This window comes from Malurus melanocephalus, unplaced genomic scaffold (genome assembly GCF_030028575.1).
Source record: "Malurus melanocephalus ecotype Western Australia unplaced genomic scaffold, MMel_1.1 scaffold_205, whole genome shotgun sequence".
NCBI classification, from domain to species: domain Eukaryota; kingdom Metazoa; phylum Chordata; class Aves; order Passeriformes; family Maluridae; genus Malurus; species Malurus melanocephalus.
Window position 1 is genome coordinate 311766 of NW_026623437.1, and position 17847 is coordinate 329612.

Here is a 17847-nt window from a genome sequence, read left to right on the forward strand (position 1 = left end):
ACAAATTAAAATTWTCAATATTTATYTGTTTATCTATTTATTGTCACTGTAGAGGAAAATAATTTATAAACCCATAAACAAAGATAAGGACAGATGAAAAAAAGTGAAAGAGCCTATATTCTATAATGTCTAGCACACTCCCAAACCCTGCAGCTTTGAGCAACAAATTATGCTCGAGTGAAAGTGATTTGTGGGCACGAGGTGGGCAAAGGAGGCAACTGCTTTGGCAATAAATCAATAATGAATCCCAAAGGTTAAGACTGAGCTGCATTTGAACCATCACATTAGCTTGATGATCAGCATTTATCTGTTGAACCATCATGCTGGCTGGATGAACAGCATTTATCTGTTGAACCATCATGCTGGCTGGATGAACAGCATTTATCTGTTGAACCATCATGCTGGCTGGATGAACAGGCATCACACCCCTCTGGGTTAAGGATTTTGGTGTCCAAACAATGCAAACCAAGAACAGGACTGAGCTGTCACGGTGCTGACACACCAATGCTGCCAAGCGTGCTCATGGTAATTACTCATTGTACAGATAAAAAAGACATTGTTTGGATAAACTGAATGACTGGGAAGAGATTTTAATCACCCCCAATTTATCTATTAGGCACCAGTGGAAAAGAAGGACTTTATTCAAACTTTTTTAAACAACAGATTGCTCGAGGCAAATCTACCCTGCTTTGCCAGCCCAGCGGGGTGTGCACCACACCTGAYGCTGTTGGGRYGGGGGGCAYAGCCTGGGGGGCTTYTCTRYRAGAGMAAAACCCCCTTTGGGAAACCCACAGCCAGAACCCCACAGGGAGACCCCAAAAAGAGATGGCAACAGAAGGAGCTGAGGAAAGTGTTCATATTCACAAACGACCAAGGAAGAGACCCGAGTTCTGTCTGTAAAGCTTTAACTAAAACTCCTGCAATCATCTCTGTGGTTTTGGCAGCCTGGGGGGGTGTGTCCAGACTGTTGTGGGCAGAGTATCTCTGTCTGCAAGCAGCTCATGCAGGAGCCAAGAAACAGAACCACCAAGTGACAGCTTGTTCCCCAAACTGCCCAGGAAACAAACCCACGGCACAAGAAAATTAAATCAGGGTATTGAAACCACTGTAAAATAAGTAAAAATCTAAGAGCCTACTGGTGACTGAGTGGTTTGAATTTATCTCATAATGTGGAGCCCAAGGCTGTCCTTCCAACATCAGAACCAACACAAGAGCTATCCCAGATCTTCCTCACAACATGGCATTTCTTCTGCAGAGAACACAGAGTCACACCTACACCACAGCCAGCAAAAACCACACTGGAGTGCACTGAATTAGATCCAGAATTTAACAGAAATGTCATTGACGACCATAAAAAGCAATCCAAAAGTTATTTAAAATTATCTTATAAAAATATTTACATTAAAATTTGTTAGTGCTAATGCTACGTTTTCAGTCCTAGAAAAAGGCAATCTGTAAAGGATCTGGCTCAGGTGCTCAGAATGAACAATACAAACACAAAATCACACGCCAAGGACAAATTCCAAAAGCATTTTTGGGGGTGGGGGGTACAGCTGGTTCATCACATGTATCGGTTGTTGGTATTGCATAGCTGGAAAACGAGGTCACTTGACTTGCATAACACTGCAACGTTGGGGAAGGAAGGAAAAAAGGAAGGAAGGAAGGAAAGAAATGTGGCATTTGCCATCGAGGAGAGCTGGGAACAGCATCACTCATCCCTGGCAAGGGCTGAGTCCTAGCCCTGTCCAGCAAGCCACGGGTCTGGGCCAGCACTGGGCAGAAATGCCATTTTACCAGAGCAGAAAACCACCAAAACCTGTTTGCCTTATRAGCAAGGCAGGCTTAAGAACAGATGGAAAGCAGGGGATAAAATTATTCTATCCCCAGGTATAGCCTTTGCCACAACTAACAAACACAGCAAACTGCAACCTTGCACCTCTCTAGCAGTACCTTCCAAAGGTTATCTCCAGCCCACATAAACTCATATCTCTGGATAATATTTGCTTTGCTCCAGTGAAGCCAGAGGTGTGAGAATGTTGGCTGGGAGGTGTTGCCAACTGTTGAACTGCAGCTGGGCTGTACAGTAGCTTATACAGTAGTTTATTCAGCTTTTTGTCCATACCAGACCTAACAAGGGCCAAGTGTGCCCAAACGCTTGTCCAGTCACCTCAGCCTGACAAGAGATGCGACCTCAGACCACAACACTTTGTCTGTCCCATTCAATCCTTTACTCCCAGGCTGCATGGAAGGGAACCACTTTTTGGGCCAGAGAATTTGAGTCCATTCCAGCTGAGGCCTCATCACCTTCCTAAGGCCACCATCAAGGTGCATCTCAGGACTGATCTGAAGGCAGCTGAAGATCTCTAGGCAGGGAAACATCCCTACCAGGATACATCCCTGCTAGGGTACATCCCTACCAGCCTCGATGGMTTTTACACCAGAGGAGAGCAGCATGTCACACTGTAATTTTGGCAAGTTTCGCTGCAGATTGTAAAATATAAAAGGTTTTAAGGGCATCAGGGAAAAGGATATTTCTTGTTTTAATTGCTATTTTCAAGAMCTCCGAGCTGACCTACAATGGAAGGGTAGACATAAAGGATAGTAATGCCTTTTCTTTAGAGAGTTTGCCCTTGTTTGTGAAATGAAGAACATCCAAAGAGGAGTGGGAGCTGTGTCACAGTCCCCATGAAGGGCAGCCCCTTGCAGGGGGGTGACACAACACAGGAAGGGGCTGCTTCCCCCACAGTGAACAGGCACCCACCTTACAAGGACTCTCTCAACTCAAAAACCAATGAGTACATTTTCACAGAAGAAACCCACTCCTCTACAAAAGCTGCACAAGACGATGTAGCTTAGATCCCTCAGAAATAAATTTTTAAGTATTTTTCTTTTCTGCWGTCGAAGGTCACCCAGAGCAGATCTGTGGAGACAGAAACCACAACAACACTGGCCAGCTGCCCTCAACGAAAGGCCTCAGCTGATCTGCAGGGAAAAAACWAGAAAATAAACAAGAAAAAAAAGAGTAGAGAAAATATTTTTCTTTGCTAGTTCCCTTTAGCTGGGGAGCTTCAGGGAGCACACCTCTGTATGCAGAAGCATGTCAGAGCTCACAGGGAGACATAAAAAGGTATTTTAAAGTCAAACATCTTAAACAGAAAACTTTAGGAATTTGGTATACAAGCAAGACAGGTCCCTTACAGCTGGATCTAGATTTGTCTGTTTTGAATAATCTTATGAGTTCTTCATACTAACAAAGGAATGCTTTTAGTAAGAGCAAGACTAAAATAGCAATTACAGTGACAGTGATCAGTTAATCTCCATGCTCTGGAAGCATTAAAACACTGCAGGTATTTTACTTGGCTCATTAATCCCTGCTTGGGTGACAGAGGGTTCTCGCTGTATGGAATGTCTGTACATTAATGGCACCATAAGGTATTTTGGAACATCTAAAAGCTCTATTATGAAATGGCATTGAGATGCTGGACAGAGCTAGAACGGAAGCTTTCAGCACAGCTGAAACGTGTGGGTTGGGAACATTTTCTATTCAAGCAACATTTGTTTCACAGGAGCAATAAGCCCCGTGGGAGCAGCATGTGTTTGGTGGGGCTGTGGAGTTTTGTGTGGCTCAGTGCTGAGTTCAGCCCCGGGGAAGGCACTGCCCAGCAGGTCCCGTCACGCACAGCACACAGCATTCATGGCAAGTAGAAAAACCACACGGTGTTTATTTCCACAAGCATTTCAGGGGTACACACAGCAGTCCAGTGGCATTTACAAACGTATGACTGAGACAGCGTCGAGCCAGACCACCCTGTTCCAGTCCATTTCTGCTGTTTTTCACCRTTGGGACTCAGAAGTTTCCACTGCCAGTATAAAAGTCCACCCTCCAGGCACAGTGAGTAAGGAGTTCAACCAACAATGTGCACGGAGCATCAGTGGGGAAGAAATCCAGAAGCGTTCGTCGTTACTCACATGCCCGAACGTAGCAAGTTTTGTTTCACACAAGAAATTCCGTGCCTGCAGTCCGAGCACGGTGTTTATCTCAGGACACATGCCATCGAGAAGAACAGCTGATTGCACCACAGACAACAAGCAACACCTCGTGTCTAGCATGGAACATCCCCAGAGGGACTTTCACKTGGCCACGCAATCCACTGCGGAGCRGACGATGCTCGCARCGCGTCACTTGTCATGCTAAGACATGAACAGCAATGAGATGGGTCAAGTCAGAGGTCAGTCATCTTCCCAACACCACCTAGCTGGATCCACTTCACACTTCTGCTCCTCACACTGGCTTGATCGTGTGTCACAAGGGTTTGTGAATCACGGCCACACCTGTTGTAAGGACAGACAGACACAGTCAGTGCCCAGGAGCAGCTCCTGGGTTGCCATGTGGCTACAATCATCCTGCAAAGCCAGAAGCCAGCAATGAGGGAGGTGTCTATCATTTCTGTGAAAGTTTCTTCTAATGAAATCAACATAAAGCATACAAAAAAGTAAGATTAAAGCTTCAAGAGGCACAGCCCTCCAGTTTATGGATGACCCCGCTGCTGCCCGCCCTCGCCTGCCTGTTTACCTGCATAACTCCTCCCTGTGCTCATGCTGGTTGGCAACAACGTCCACTTGTCTGTGCTGGGGTTGTAGTATTCCACCGAGGCCAAATTGCAGGAGCCATCATCACCTCCCACCACGTAGAGGAGCCCATTCACAGCACACACCCCTAAAGCAGAGCACAGATGGTGAGACACRGGCTAACTCATCCCCCACAACACGCTGCTGCCACATTCCAATTCACTCCCAAGCAGATCCCTCACCTCCCATTTTTATCACTCACAACACTGATCACACACCCCCCAAAGCACACGAACTGCATCAAAAACCACACACACACAACTGAGCCAAGCCCCACAGAAAGGTTTATCACAGTTACCTGCATTCCTTCTACACATATTCATGTCTGCCACTTGTTTCCAGGTGTTTGTCCCCGGGTCATAGACTTCCACACTCTTCCTCACCAAGGGCCCGTCGTGGCCACCGGTGGCGTAGAGCAGCCCACTGAGCACACCAACACCTGCAGAGCACAGCCAGCYTCAGGGACAGGGGACAGGGACAGGGACAGGGCTGCAGGGCCCTGCTGCTGCTGCAGGGCATGGCCTCAGCCTGTCCAAGCCACCTCCAGAACCATGGGCCACGTCTGCACCAACATCAGCAGGCTCTGCACCCACCCACCCATGGCACTGCAGCAGCCTGCGCAGGAAGGGTTGGCACATGTCCCCTCTGGCTGGCACATGCCCCCTCTGGCTGGCACATGTCCCCTCTGGCTGGCACATGTCCCCCCCTGAAGGAGCTCTCAGGCCATCCACGATCAGCACAACAGTCCCATGACATTCCTCTGCCTTTATTCCATCTCTTTGCACTGACTTGCACTCTGCCCCCCACCCCACCTTGTTTCCATCTGCTTGATCTTTTCTGCCATGGGACTCTTTGTTTTCAGTCCGATACCCAATTTCAATACTTTTTTTTTTTATTATTATTTTTCCTGCTGCCTTTGAGCCACAGGACTTCATCCCTTGGGTGATCTTTCTCTCCTCAACAACTTACAGCTCCAGTTCTTGAAGCTGCCACTCCCACTCCCACCCCCAAAACCCAACAGCACTCGGTACAGACAAGGTACCTCCAATGCCACCTTCTCAGGCACTTTTGAAGGGCCCTGCCTGAATCTCTGGGAATGACAGGGATCTGARGGCTACTTCTGCCTAATATTAGGCAAATTAATTAATTAAAATGTTCACCAATCCATGAGAGTTAAAACTTCCAGCAACATATCTTCGTTAATAMGTTCAAAGGCCTCTATTAAAATTAACAAGATGGGATGTTAGTAAAACAGAAACAGAGCTCAATCATATCATTTCAACCAYGGGCAYCRGTGTGCAGGGAGGAGAGGGGCCCTRMCAGCCTGACACCAACAGGTTTTCAACCTTTTCCCTGTGCAAGGATCTTTCCTGTTGGAGAAGGGACAGGAACAGCTGCTGAGAGAACAGGCACCACCCAGGCTCGGCAGCTCCATCACAAACACCCCAATTTGGGGACAGGCACACTGCCACAGGTCTACCACTGTCACCTGTCCCCTCTCCAGATCATCTTAGCTTCCTATTGCTGGGTTTGGTTCTGACCAGCCACCTCTCACTGTACAAGAGGGGCTGAAATCCTAATATGGTACTGGGATTCATGGCTCACCTCTGGCAAACATACAGTTAATCTCTAATTGCCATAAAYATCCACCCTGATGGGCCATCCTTGCTCTGGCTGAAGTACTCCAATGATTTGGGAGCAGCAGAACAGTCCCAGTGCGCATCCTGGCTCCTGAGCTGTACCAGGTGTCTCCCAGGTCTCTGGGAAATGGAAAGTCCCTTAACTCATCTGAGCCCAGCAGCCTGGGTGTGCAGCACTTTGGCATTTGGCTATGTTCAGCTATTAACAAAAATTTTATATTTTTAAGAAATRATTTAATTATTAGACTAATTTAAACAATAAGAGAGTAAAAGAGTCAGAAACACTCTCAAGCTTTTTCACATAAAACTGCCTCCTCATGCAGAGAGACAGGGGACACAGRGACATGACATCCCTGACAGGAAGGGAAGGGAACCCCTCAGCTGCTCCAGCAAACCCTCAAAGTGCTCAAAAAATGTGCAGATGTGGCACTTGGGGAYRTGTTTTAGCATTGAGTATGGCAGTGATGGGTTAATGGCTGGACTTGATGACCTTAAAGATCTTTTCCAATCTAAAAGAATTTTTGATTATACAAAACCTGGGCAGCACCTGCACCTCCCCACATCCCCACTGCCTGGATTAGGGTGGCCCCAGGAACTTGGGGACAGCTGTCCTCACCCCACTAGATGTCAGCACAGGGACGCTGTCACTTGTGGAGCTGTGCAGCAGATCGTGCTGCAGCACCACTGCTGGCCCGAGGCACTGGACARTGCCCTCCCAGGGACATCTGGGGGACCAGCAGAGCCTGAGGAGCTCAGCTTTCAGGTGGGGAACAGAAAACTGCAAAGCAGTGTGGCAGGAGAGCGTGGGCTTTCCTAACAAAGGATTTGCTGCATGAGAAACCCTCGAACGCCGCACTGAGAGCAGAGCAGAGAGCTTCCAACAGAGCTCACTAAAGCCCAGCTCACTGCAGACACACAATTCTTGCTGCAGACACACACTTCTGACTGCTCAGCACACTGCCAGCAACAGCAGASACCCATCCTGCTCTCCTGGAAGGCTGCACTGGGCTGGGGTGAGCACCAAACAGACACCTCAAACTGCTTCAACAGAACTCAAACCAAGTGTGCCCATATTTGCCTCACCTGGAGCTACAGAAGAGGCACTGGAGTGAGGAAAGAAAGACAGGGTGTAGAGAGCAGCCTCTCAGACTGCCCAGATCCAAAGGAAACTCCCACCTCAGCTTAACCTGTCATTTTAGCCCCAAAGAGCAGCCCCCAGGCTTGGCTGCCTGTGGGTAACAGCACAACATCAGGGAGGACCCACAGGACACGCTGAGCACACCAACAGTGACAAATTCCCATTCACCTRAAGATGATTTTAAATGCAATGGGTAAGAGCTCTTATCCCTTTCAGAGAGGAACAGTCACAGAGAAGGCAAACCTGGCCTAAGATTAGGCTCCATTAGATTATGTAGGAAATTAGAAACCATCAAGACTAGAGCCTAATCCTTTTACAACAGGTCCTTTCCTCTAATCCTCCAGATCACCAACTCTTGCCAACAAAAAAAAAACAAAAAAACAGGAACTAGCTTAGCCCGGGCAATCTGAGATAGATTTGTAGTCTTGCACATCACCCAACATGCGGATGTGGTTTGTGTTGCAAAGCACCCACTGGATGCTTGCTGGAAGATCCAAAGTGMAAAACCCCCTGAAACCCCACAATGATGAGGGAGAGGGAGGTGCAGCTCGGCTTGTCCGTGCCCAGCTGTGTCTGCAGCTGGCGATTTGGAAAGAGAACTCTTTGCTTACAAGTGAGACACATCTGCTAGCAGGGMTACTTACAGACACCGCACATTATTTCATTCATCCAGAAATTAACCTCAATTYGGCAGATTTCCTCAAAGTCACAAAATTTGCTGAGACTCCCAAGCACTTACATTTTTACCCTCCCAGGAAAGGGGGGCAAACAAGAGCTTGCACTTGCCCAGCAGTGCCAAATGCCACCTTTCCTTGCTGCCTGGGAGCAGAGGAGAAGGCAGTGGCCACGCTGGGAGCCCGTACCTGCCCCGCTGCGCCGCGTGCTCATGTCGGCCACGTAGGTCCACTCGTTGGTGGCGGGGTTGTACTGCTCCACCGTGCTCAGGCACTGCCGTGACGCGCCGTCATAGCCACCCACGGCATAGAGCTTCCCTGCAAAACACAGACACAGCTGGAGTTACCCCACAGCCCCAGGGAGAGGGGATCCTGCCCCAGGGACACACCTGAACCTGCTGGGATGGCCGGGGAAAGCACAGCCAGGGGATCTCAAAGCTGTTAAACTGCCAGCTAGCACGGGGAGGCAACAGAGCTTCATCACAAGTCAGCAGCCCACAGGGGTTTCCAAATTATTTGTTGAATAGAGAGTATCAAAGTGTGTTCTGCTGATGGAGGGTGTACCCCCACTCAGCTGAGGCCAACATTGCACATTAATTGCAGCAGCACATGAGTAATAAATATGAAATAGCCTYTTATAATAATAAAATACCTGCAAGGAAACCTAGACCTGGTTTTGAAGAGCTTGGTCCCCACCAAAACCCAGCAACGGTGCGAGCACAGCTGAGGCTACTGGTCACTCCTGCCCAGTGAGCACAGCACAGGACATGCCCCATGAGGGTGTCAGACCCTCCCTACCCCAACTCAGASACAGCTGATCAACACACTGAGACCAGAGGAGCACAGTCAGATATCACAGCRCTGCATCATTCATGGAACAAGGCTGACTCTGCCCTGTCCTCTGCTCCCAGGCTGACTGATCCCCTCCCCTTGTCTCCCTGTCTCATCTATCAGCTTATTTTGCATTTAGGCAGTAAATTCTCTGGGCAGAGTGACTATTCTTACTAAAGCAGCCAGCACAAGGATTCTGGTTCAAGTCCAGGTCTCCTGGATGCTACAAYARACAATCACTAATAAAGCCYAACAAATACATAGAAAAAATCTAAKCTGAAKTTTTGTACAAAASCCAGAAATAAAATCAGYTCTCACYCCAYAACAGCASAGCCTGGCCATGAATGAGCTGTGCAATTCTTTGCATGCACAAGACTCCCACCAGCAGCTATCCTCAGCCTTAGGCTTTGCATCCGCCTGTTTTGGATGTTTGCAAGGCTCCARGAACAGGCTGGCTCTTTTCTTTCTCCCTCAGGCCCACTCATGGCCTCCTTCTGCATCTTCCTGTCTCTGTGAACATTTTAAACTCTTATTTGTGCTGTTGGTCCTGCCTGGAATTTGTCAATGAATCAGGCAAAAGTGCCAGTCCAAGCAGGACAAGATCAATTTCCCTGGCTGGCACCAATTATTAGGTATTTTCAGTATTCACAGACATCAGATTGATTTTTGTCACATTCACATGAACCCTGTGGATTAACTGCAGGCTGCAGCTTCTTCTCTACACTAGTGTGATCAGCTCTTGTGCCCCTCATTATTTTTATCATGGACTCCCACATTTACAACGCTTATTTGTGCTTTCAAACAAAGCAAAGGAAAAGGATTTCTTGAGTCTCCACTAGAAAATCTGTACATAGAAATGCACCCCTCAGGTCCATATTTAGTATTTATTCTGCATTCAAGCCACTTGAGCAAATTCCAATGATTGACAGCAGCCCAGAAATTCCCAAGCATGGGCCAGTTTTGAAGGAGGTGCTTCTTCAAYATGCAAATTTAAGTTAATGGCCACTGTTTATTCTGACTTTATCCCCCTTCCTCTTCTCACACAAACACATTTCAYGCACATTAACATATTCCACAGATATTCCCTGTGTTTCACACTCAAACAGGTCAATCCAAAGCACTCTAAAGCATGGTTTATTTATAAGGTTTATAACAAGGYTTATGCCAAAGCTGCTCTGCACTAATTGGAAAGTGCTATGCCACACTAAAGGCAAGTTCAAATAAAGCCTTTCACTTGCTTCAGAATAGATTTTGTGAAGGAAGAAATTGTTCCTTCTCAAACTTTCCATTGTCCTGAATCAAACCAAGCTGCTCAGCTCCAGCTCCCTCAAGCCTGGTGCTGAACAGAGGTGCCAGCAGCTGCCCCATCCTCCCTCTCCAGCCTTCGCTACTGTCAGCCCCTGCTCACTGAGGAACCACAGCAGAGCGTGCTGTGCCTGATGTCAATAAACACAGCTTTAGTATTCCTGCCAAACCACCAGCTTGGGGCTGTGGGACGAGCTCTGTTCCTGTTTGTGTGGCTGAGCAGCTTTTCCGTGACGGGTATTCCATCCACGCAGTGTCTGCACCCACAGCACCACAGCCCAGAGAGAACTAGAGCTCAAAGAAACCTGCACACACCTCGTTGCATTCACAGGAGGCATGGGTGCTCTGACACAGCTTAGAGGCTCTTGGAAAGCTACAYGTGATTTTTCACCAAGATAAAGGGGAGAATGGAAAAAGTTGCAGCAATTATGTCACKTAAAATCAATCTTTCCCAACGGGTCTAGGGAACAGTTCTTGCCATTCCCTCCTACTGCACTTAACACTTAACCATTCAGGCTTCTGTYTGGCACAGTAACATTTGCTTGATGGAAATGGCTGCTGGTTTTCTTACCCTCCACAACTCCAACTCCAACACTGCTTCTTCTTGTGTTCATGGGAGCCACAAAAAACCACTCATTGGTTTTATAGCTATAGGCCTCAACTGATGCCAGACCTAGTTAAAAAGGGGATACACAGGTTTTCTAATTAAAAAAAAAGAGAAGAAAAAAAGATTGGTGTTGCACTTTCATCTGGCTTCCACCTCCTCCCAAGCCCATAATTCCCACCATGCTCCTGCAATCCCATTTCCTAATCCCTTGACTTTCAGGCTAGGACCAGCATGCCAGTGCCACTTCTTCAGCAGCTGGAAAAACTGTTACCCCATCACCCCTACCMTGGGACTGCTGCCTCTGATGTACTGAGGCCACCAAGGTGAGCAGAGTCCAAATTCCAAGCCCGAGAGCCCCAGGTCCTTTCAAAAATTACAAAATGCCCATGCAAAGGTTTAAAAACTCCCCCAGACCCTGCTGCAATAGTTAGTTCAGGGCTTAACCAAGTGGCAAAGCTTTACAGCAGAGGCAGAGGTGTGAATCTAAACACTCTGCTATGCCAAGATAAATCCCAGGCACACACACCCTGTAAGATGCCTTGCTAGTAATTTATTCATGCTGCCATGAAAAATTTAACTGAAACAAGGAAAAATCCCTTTTCAGCCCAGAAAAGGCACAATCATACAGAGAATGAGGCCGAAAGAAGTGAATCACTGAAGAAAATAACAAGAGTGAGATTCTCTGCAATTACTGACGGGTCAGAACGTGCATGTGGGTAGTTAGAACACGCACCAAACCCATTTCCGCCTCTTTTCTCTACAGAAAAGAACCTCTCTGAAGCTCTGCAATCTCCGCAGGGCTTTTTTTTCAGGCTGTTTTTTGCTGGGTCACCTACCAGTGCTGCCATCGAAGCCTCCCACGGCGTAGAGGAGGTCGTTGAGCACGGCGGCGCCCAGCGTGCTGCGCCTCTCCTGCATGCTGGCGATGGACGTCCACTGGTCCTTGACGCCGTCGTACACGTCCACCGTCCGCACCCGCAGMGACCCGTTAAAGCCCCCCACGGCGTAAACATTGCCGGCCATGAACACCACACCTGGGCAAACAGCAGAGCATTTTACAGCTTGGACAAGAGTTTGGGAGGGTTTGTCTCCAGATAGATGCTGCTCGCCCGGCAGGGAGAGAAAGGCAGCCGGGAGGAGCAGAGCGCGGGCAAGGTTTTGGTGTTTTGGGTTTTCATTTGCGTGATGAAATGTTTGTGTCACATGGGAGGTGAAATGCACATACAAGGCACAGATGGAGTTCACACCTGAGTGAGTAATTCTGGGAGCCAGAGGGAACACCAAATGGTGAGCCACGTTCACAGCCCTGTCAGATGTTTTCAGAGGAACATTCCCAACTTAAAGATCTGCTCTCAGTCACYCACTCCTCGGCACCAAGAGGGACTGACTCAGCTCCTTTGATTTGCACRAGGAAAGCAGCAAGAAAAGCTGGACCCCTGTGGGCTGCCAAGCACGGGGGATGAGGAAGGGAAACACTGATGGAGGAACAGCCAGGAGAGGGAGATGATGAGGGGCAGTGGCTATGGAGGGCTGACAGGCAGGAGAAACCCCACGGGAGAGCAGGACATCCACCAGATTGAGAATGGAAAGATGTCTGCAGGWAAGAAGAGGAAAGAATGGCAAAAAGAAAGCTGCTTGAGGCCARGGGCACAGAGGAAGGCTGAAGGGATGATGGAGGGCACCCATCCATGCTGAAATGTTGTTAGGAAAACAAAGAAGGTTGCAGCAAAATTTGTCGTTACCTGCTCTGCATCTCCGTGAGGGAAGCTCAGCAACCTGATCCCAGCGCTCCTCCTCAAAATCATAGCACTCCACGCTGCGAATGGCTTTGGGTGCTTGGCCACCCACCACAATCATCACCTGCAGAGGCAAGAGAAGAGCTGGAAAACCTCAGACATGACCCTGGGCAGCTGCTCTCTGCAGAGAAACATCACCACGACCTGGCCAAGAGCAGCTGCCAAAACATGTGCTGCAGGCCAGCCAGAAGCCTCTGCAGGGTCACTTATTTCAGGCAATTATATTTCAAGGGGGAAAAATTTATCTCTAATTTAATGCATGCTAAATATGGCCACCCCATTTACCCTCCCTCAGCATCCAAGGTGGGCAACTTGCCCAATTTCCCCTTGAAATACAACACCTTTTTGGCACCGTGGCATACACAAGACTCACTGCAAAAGTATTTTTAAGCGAAGAAGATTCCAGCATAATTTCCACTGGTGGCTCACTGTTTAGTCATTATCTCCATGGTGGTGCTAAAAATAATCAATGCCACTCAGCAAATAAAACGTGACAGCTGCGGTGCCACCTGTGGGGACGGCGACACGCAGGGAGGTCACCACAACTGCCATGACTGGGGRGGCTGGGCTGCTGAAGGRTGTGATTTATCATCTTCACTAAGGYTTTTGGCTGCCACAGGGACTGAAGGAAATGCAGGAATGAAACCCTAAATTCCTTACAGGTAGGGAAGAGCTATGTGAAGGTGATTGGGGCAATCTCAGGAGCACAGGGACTGCTCTGCCAGGTCAGGCTAAGGGTTCATCCAGCCCCAGACTCCACTCCCAGCAAAAGCAAGGGATGGACACTGGTGGAAGGGACAGTGAGAAGACCAGAAGAGCYGGGCAGCATGCAGGTCCTTCCCAAATCTGCCCTGCCTGCTGCCAGAAGGCAAAAAGCCCAAGGATCAGGGTGCCAGGAGCTCTGCACCCGAGGGTGCCCCTTGCTCTGAGCCCCTGCTGGGCACTGCAAACCAACAGCTGGCCAGCCCCCAAAACACCTGCACTGACAAGCAGCTGGACCTGCACTTTGTCCTGCACACATTCCATTGAGCCCTCCACAGCCATCAAAAGGATTTGCTCCCCTTATCACAGCAAATGGGCAGGACAAACATTACCCAAAAGAATCTGACTTTTACAAGGMCAAGGAGTTGGAAACAAGATAGTGGGGATTCAAATATAGACAAGGAGTAGATGGAAAACTGGCTTTAGCCTCTGCAAGGCAGCGTGGAGTAGCTGAGAGGATAACATCGTACTCGAGGTCACTCGGGCAACAAACTCTACTCCAAGCAGGGYTGCTTTAAAAGCAGAGCACTAGACAGCAACTTAAAGAACTTGAAGAGCATGGAAATAGTGGCCTGTTTGAGCTAYAAAGACAAGAATGTGATATTAGATACCAAACTGAGTCTAAATTAACATCCTGACTATTAGTTGTGTAACAGTCTCCCKTGGCAAGCTGCAGGGCTTCACACGATTACAGAATTAAGGGATTTCCCAGCAGACAATAATCCCTCATCAGCGRGACCAACAGGCCAGATGAAAGTTTCTCAGTAACAGGATTGCTGAAAGATCATCACCTCCTTCCCTTTCTTCACAGTTCAAAAGAAGRGAAGAGAGACCTGCAGAAGATTTGGGTTTGTACTCATAGGTCATGCTATAAAAGATGTTGAGAACCTCTGAACTCACTGATTTGCTGCTCCTTTTATCCTTAACGACTTTAGTCCTCAAGCAAGGGCCATGTCAGCCCTTCATGATACCGCCAAAGCCGTGCTCTACCGACTTCATCTCAGCACCAGCAGGCAGAAAGGACACTGACACATGCTGCCACAGGCTGCAAAACCACCATTTGTCAATGCACAGCCCAGTATCCAAACACCAGAAACAGCACAGATCTCACACACCACCCCACAAAGCAACCTCGGTATCATTTGTGCTTGGAAAAACAACAAACTGTGGTTTTGATGTCTGAGAATCCCCAAATGCTTACTAACAACTCCAGTGACAGTGTGCTAACAGACACTGTGCCAAACTTTGTTTATCTCTGGGGCACAGGGACTGTAKTTTCTGTGGAAATATTTTTCCTCCCTAATGAAGTGGTGGCTGGAGCACCACACGTCKGCAGGATAAGCATGGGGAGTAACAAGGATTATTTATTCAGTTGCTGCTTTGAGTCTATTGAAATTCGCTTCAGACTTCCTGCCCACGGGGCTGGGTGCTGCTGTTTCCTGCTTTCCTGGCTCCTGATCATGGATCAGGAAACCAAAAGACACCTACTGTGACCCTCCTCAGCAGGACACTCCTRCCAGCCAGCAGCACCCTCAGCCAGCCCTCCAGCACCCCAGCAGCCGCCTGCAAGCCACAAAAACACTTGTGGCTGATAAAATTATTCACGAGCACAGATACTCCTTCCTCTGAGGGTTTATCTAGGTTTATCCAGCTTAATTATGTATCCTTGCTGGGCAYAGGCAATGCCAGAAGAGGGAGTAAAACACTGCAAAGTAAGATCGTGGAGCTGGTGCAAACACGGCAAATTCTCCAGCTCCTGTCAAAGACTGAAAATGCCACCAGGAACGRGGGGTGGGTGACACGAAGTGACGAGCTTGGCTTACCTTTGGCAAGCTAACGGGAGTCCTTGGCTTAGTCCTGGGATTCTTTATCAGTTGCCTTTGATCCAGAGGAAGCAAATGGTATTTCATGGCCTCGATAAGGAAGTCTTTACAGGTGTTGTTATTCTTGATTAAAGCTTCTTCTTCGACTGTCTGAGAACATGAACACACAACAAAAATCATTTACAATGGCACAAGGTCACAAGGAGCTTTGTGGAAAGAACWTGTAACCTGGAATTTCCCTTCCAAAGCACCAACATTTCAAATAAATGCAGGAGACAAACACAGACTTCCAGCTCTTCCCAAAGAAACMCAGGCAGTAACATCTAAGCTTCTCATTTTTTTCCTATTTTAGCACCCTCTGYCAAACACTTGATTCAGCAGAGGAGAATTCACCATGAGTCTGGATACAAAGTAAGTGATTTCCTTTATCTGAGCCAGAATTTTTAAGGAGAGGCAGTATCTTTTATCCCATCAGAAGATACAGATGAAAGAAAAAAGAAAAAACAAAAAAAAAAAAAAACATGATGAGTTCATCTTGTGAATACCAATTTTATACCAATTGCATTGATTTTTTTAGACACATGATAAAAGCGAAGTAGTCAAAGAGCCCATATGCCCATATTCCCTTCTTTGGGAATTCTCAGCTCATTATCTAGGCCCAGATCCCAGGAATTAATTTATGAAGAACAATCTGCAAGTCAGACTGAGTCAGAGAGTGTCTCCCCTGCCAGTCACACAGACCCATATGCACACTGCACATCTTAAACCTAAATTATCACACATGATGTGTTTCCATCATGGTGTTTTACCTGTGCGTGAGAGAAAAGAGCTGCACAAGCTTTTAATACCACCACCTTGGTATTTTCAGGGTGAAAACTCACAAGAGATTAACTTCTCAGTGCTTCCCCTAGAGGGGCAGGAGCTCTGCTCTCAGCATTGCCTGGCAGGGCATGGGTCCCACTTACAAGAAGGTTGTGAAGCACACACTGATTGCAGAGTTCAACCAGTTTTTGCTTTTATTCCTCTGTTCACTGACTCAGCAACAGACCAAATTACCCATCTCAGACACAAACACCAAGCCACTGATTAAGGGGCAACCAGCAGCTTAAGTGCAACTATTAATGACTTATTTGCATTACCTGTACCAGGTAATCTCTGGGCAGAAGGGGCAGGCGAACGTGCTCCATCAGCTTAGCCATGTGCTCCAGGCGGGATTCCTTCTCATAATTTATCCAAGAGATAACTGCTTCAAAGACCTGCACAGATAAAATACAGTCACACRGGGAAGAGAGAACTGCCTTGCACAGTCACCCACCCAAAATCAGCAGCACGGTGATTTTAGAGCATCGAAGGAAGGGGGTGCAAGATCTCTATGGAACAAATGGAAAAGCTGTGCCTGCACAGGGCACAGGCAGCACTGCAGCAAGGAGCTGAGCTGACCATGCATGTTAACAAGCAGCCTCACATCTAGATGTGCTGTATCACTCCCAGAGCTGAGTGCATGTCCAGAACAATCATACACCTCCTGGACATGAGGGCTGGAAGGCAGCCAGGAAACTTAATGAGCCTGCTGACATTTGCACTGGACATTATTCATGAAATCAGCCACAACAATTACTCCCGATAACAGAGATCTCCCTCCTCCAGGAGCCTGGCCCTACAGTAAGTCACTACACTCATATTTAATCACTGCACCAGTTCCAGCAGCCCCCAAAAGCCAAGAAGTCTCGAGGACAAGTTCCCCACRCACACAGGACAAGCCCTGCCTGCAGCCACGGAGCCTCAGCACTACGAGCATTTCACTGCTAAAAATACTCCCAGCTGGGAAACAAGGGCACGCTGAGCCCAGTCTGGTCTGAACCAAAATCTAGTTTTACTTCCAGATCCAGCTGGTTGAGATAAGCATCCAGAGCTGGAGCCCGTGACCGAGTGCTCCCAAACAGCCCCATGGGCAGAGCCCTSGCAATGGGAGACGCGTCCTGTGTGGGCTCCTGGATGAATATGCATGTGCTTACATAACTGTGAGCCTCACCCGCAAAAGAAAGGCCTAGAAATGTCACCAGGAGTGGGAAAGGCTTCCTGAAACACCCAGCAAGGCAGGAAGAGGGGCTGATGCAGTCTCAGACGCTGCACAGCAGGATCTGGATCACTGCGGTGGTTTCCCCACAGAGAGAGAATTAAATTCTGACACACAACTCACATCTACAGGCAACATTCCCCGGCTCTCTCACTGCCCAGCTACTCAGGGGGGCTGAGCAGAGATCCCTTCTGTCCTGTGCTTCTCCCCAAAAGTATCCCTGGCCCTTCCCTCCAGCACACCGGGAAGCGCCCTTGTCTCCAGCTTCCTTCCAGGGTCACCAAATGGTCAGGCCAATTTGCACAGATAATTATTTCTTTCCATCCCTCCCATCGCTCCCCAAGAAACCATTTTGTTTGGTCCAAGGTTACTAATTTGACAAAATCAACTTTAAAAATGAGGGCACCATCTCTCAGTCCCCAGTTGTTGCTGGTAAATGTATTTGAGGAGGCCTTGGCAGACACATCCTGCCGTGAAAAACAGGCACAGCAGAAAGGTTTTTCCTCTCAGGCTGCACCATATACTTTTAAAATGCAGTAAAGCACCAGCCTCATTTCCTGTGCCT

General features: G+C 48.1%; 1 protein-coding gene across 2 annotated transcripts in view; it reads right to left on the reverse strand.

Annotated features, from left to right (window-relative positions):
• Positions 1-770: 770 nt before the first annotated feature.
• KLHL3 (kelch like family member 3) overlaps positions 771-17847 on the reverse strand; it is a 50869-nt gene continuing 33792 nt past the window's right edge. For both annotated transcript variants that reach the window (XM_057373698.1, XM_057373697.1), the window contains exons 7-15: positions 16345-16461; positions 15206-15355; positions 12567-12684; positions 11661-11858; positions 10789-10890; positions 8271-8399; positions 4928-5068; positions 4574-4717; positions 771-4332 (exon numbers count right to left, since the gene is read on the reverse strand). In XM_057373698.1, coding sequence (XP_057229681.1) covers positions 4304-4332; positions 4574-4717; positions 4928-5068; positions 8271-8399; positions 10789-10890; positions 11661-11858; positions 12567-12684; positions 15206-15355; positions 16345-16461 — 1128 coding nt within the window. In that variant the 3' untranslated portion in view covers positions 771-4303. The remainder of the gene's footprint in view (positions 4333-4573; positions 4718-4927; positions 5069-8270; positions 8400-10788; positions 10891-11660; positions 11859-12566; positions 12685-15205; positions 15356-16344; positions 16462-17847) is intronic.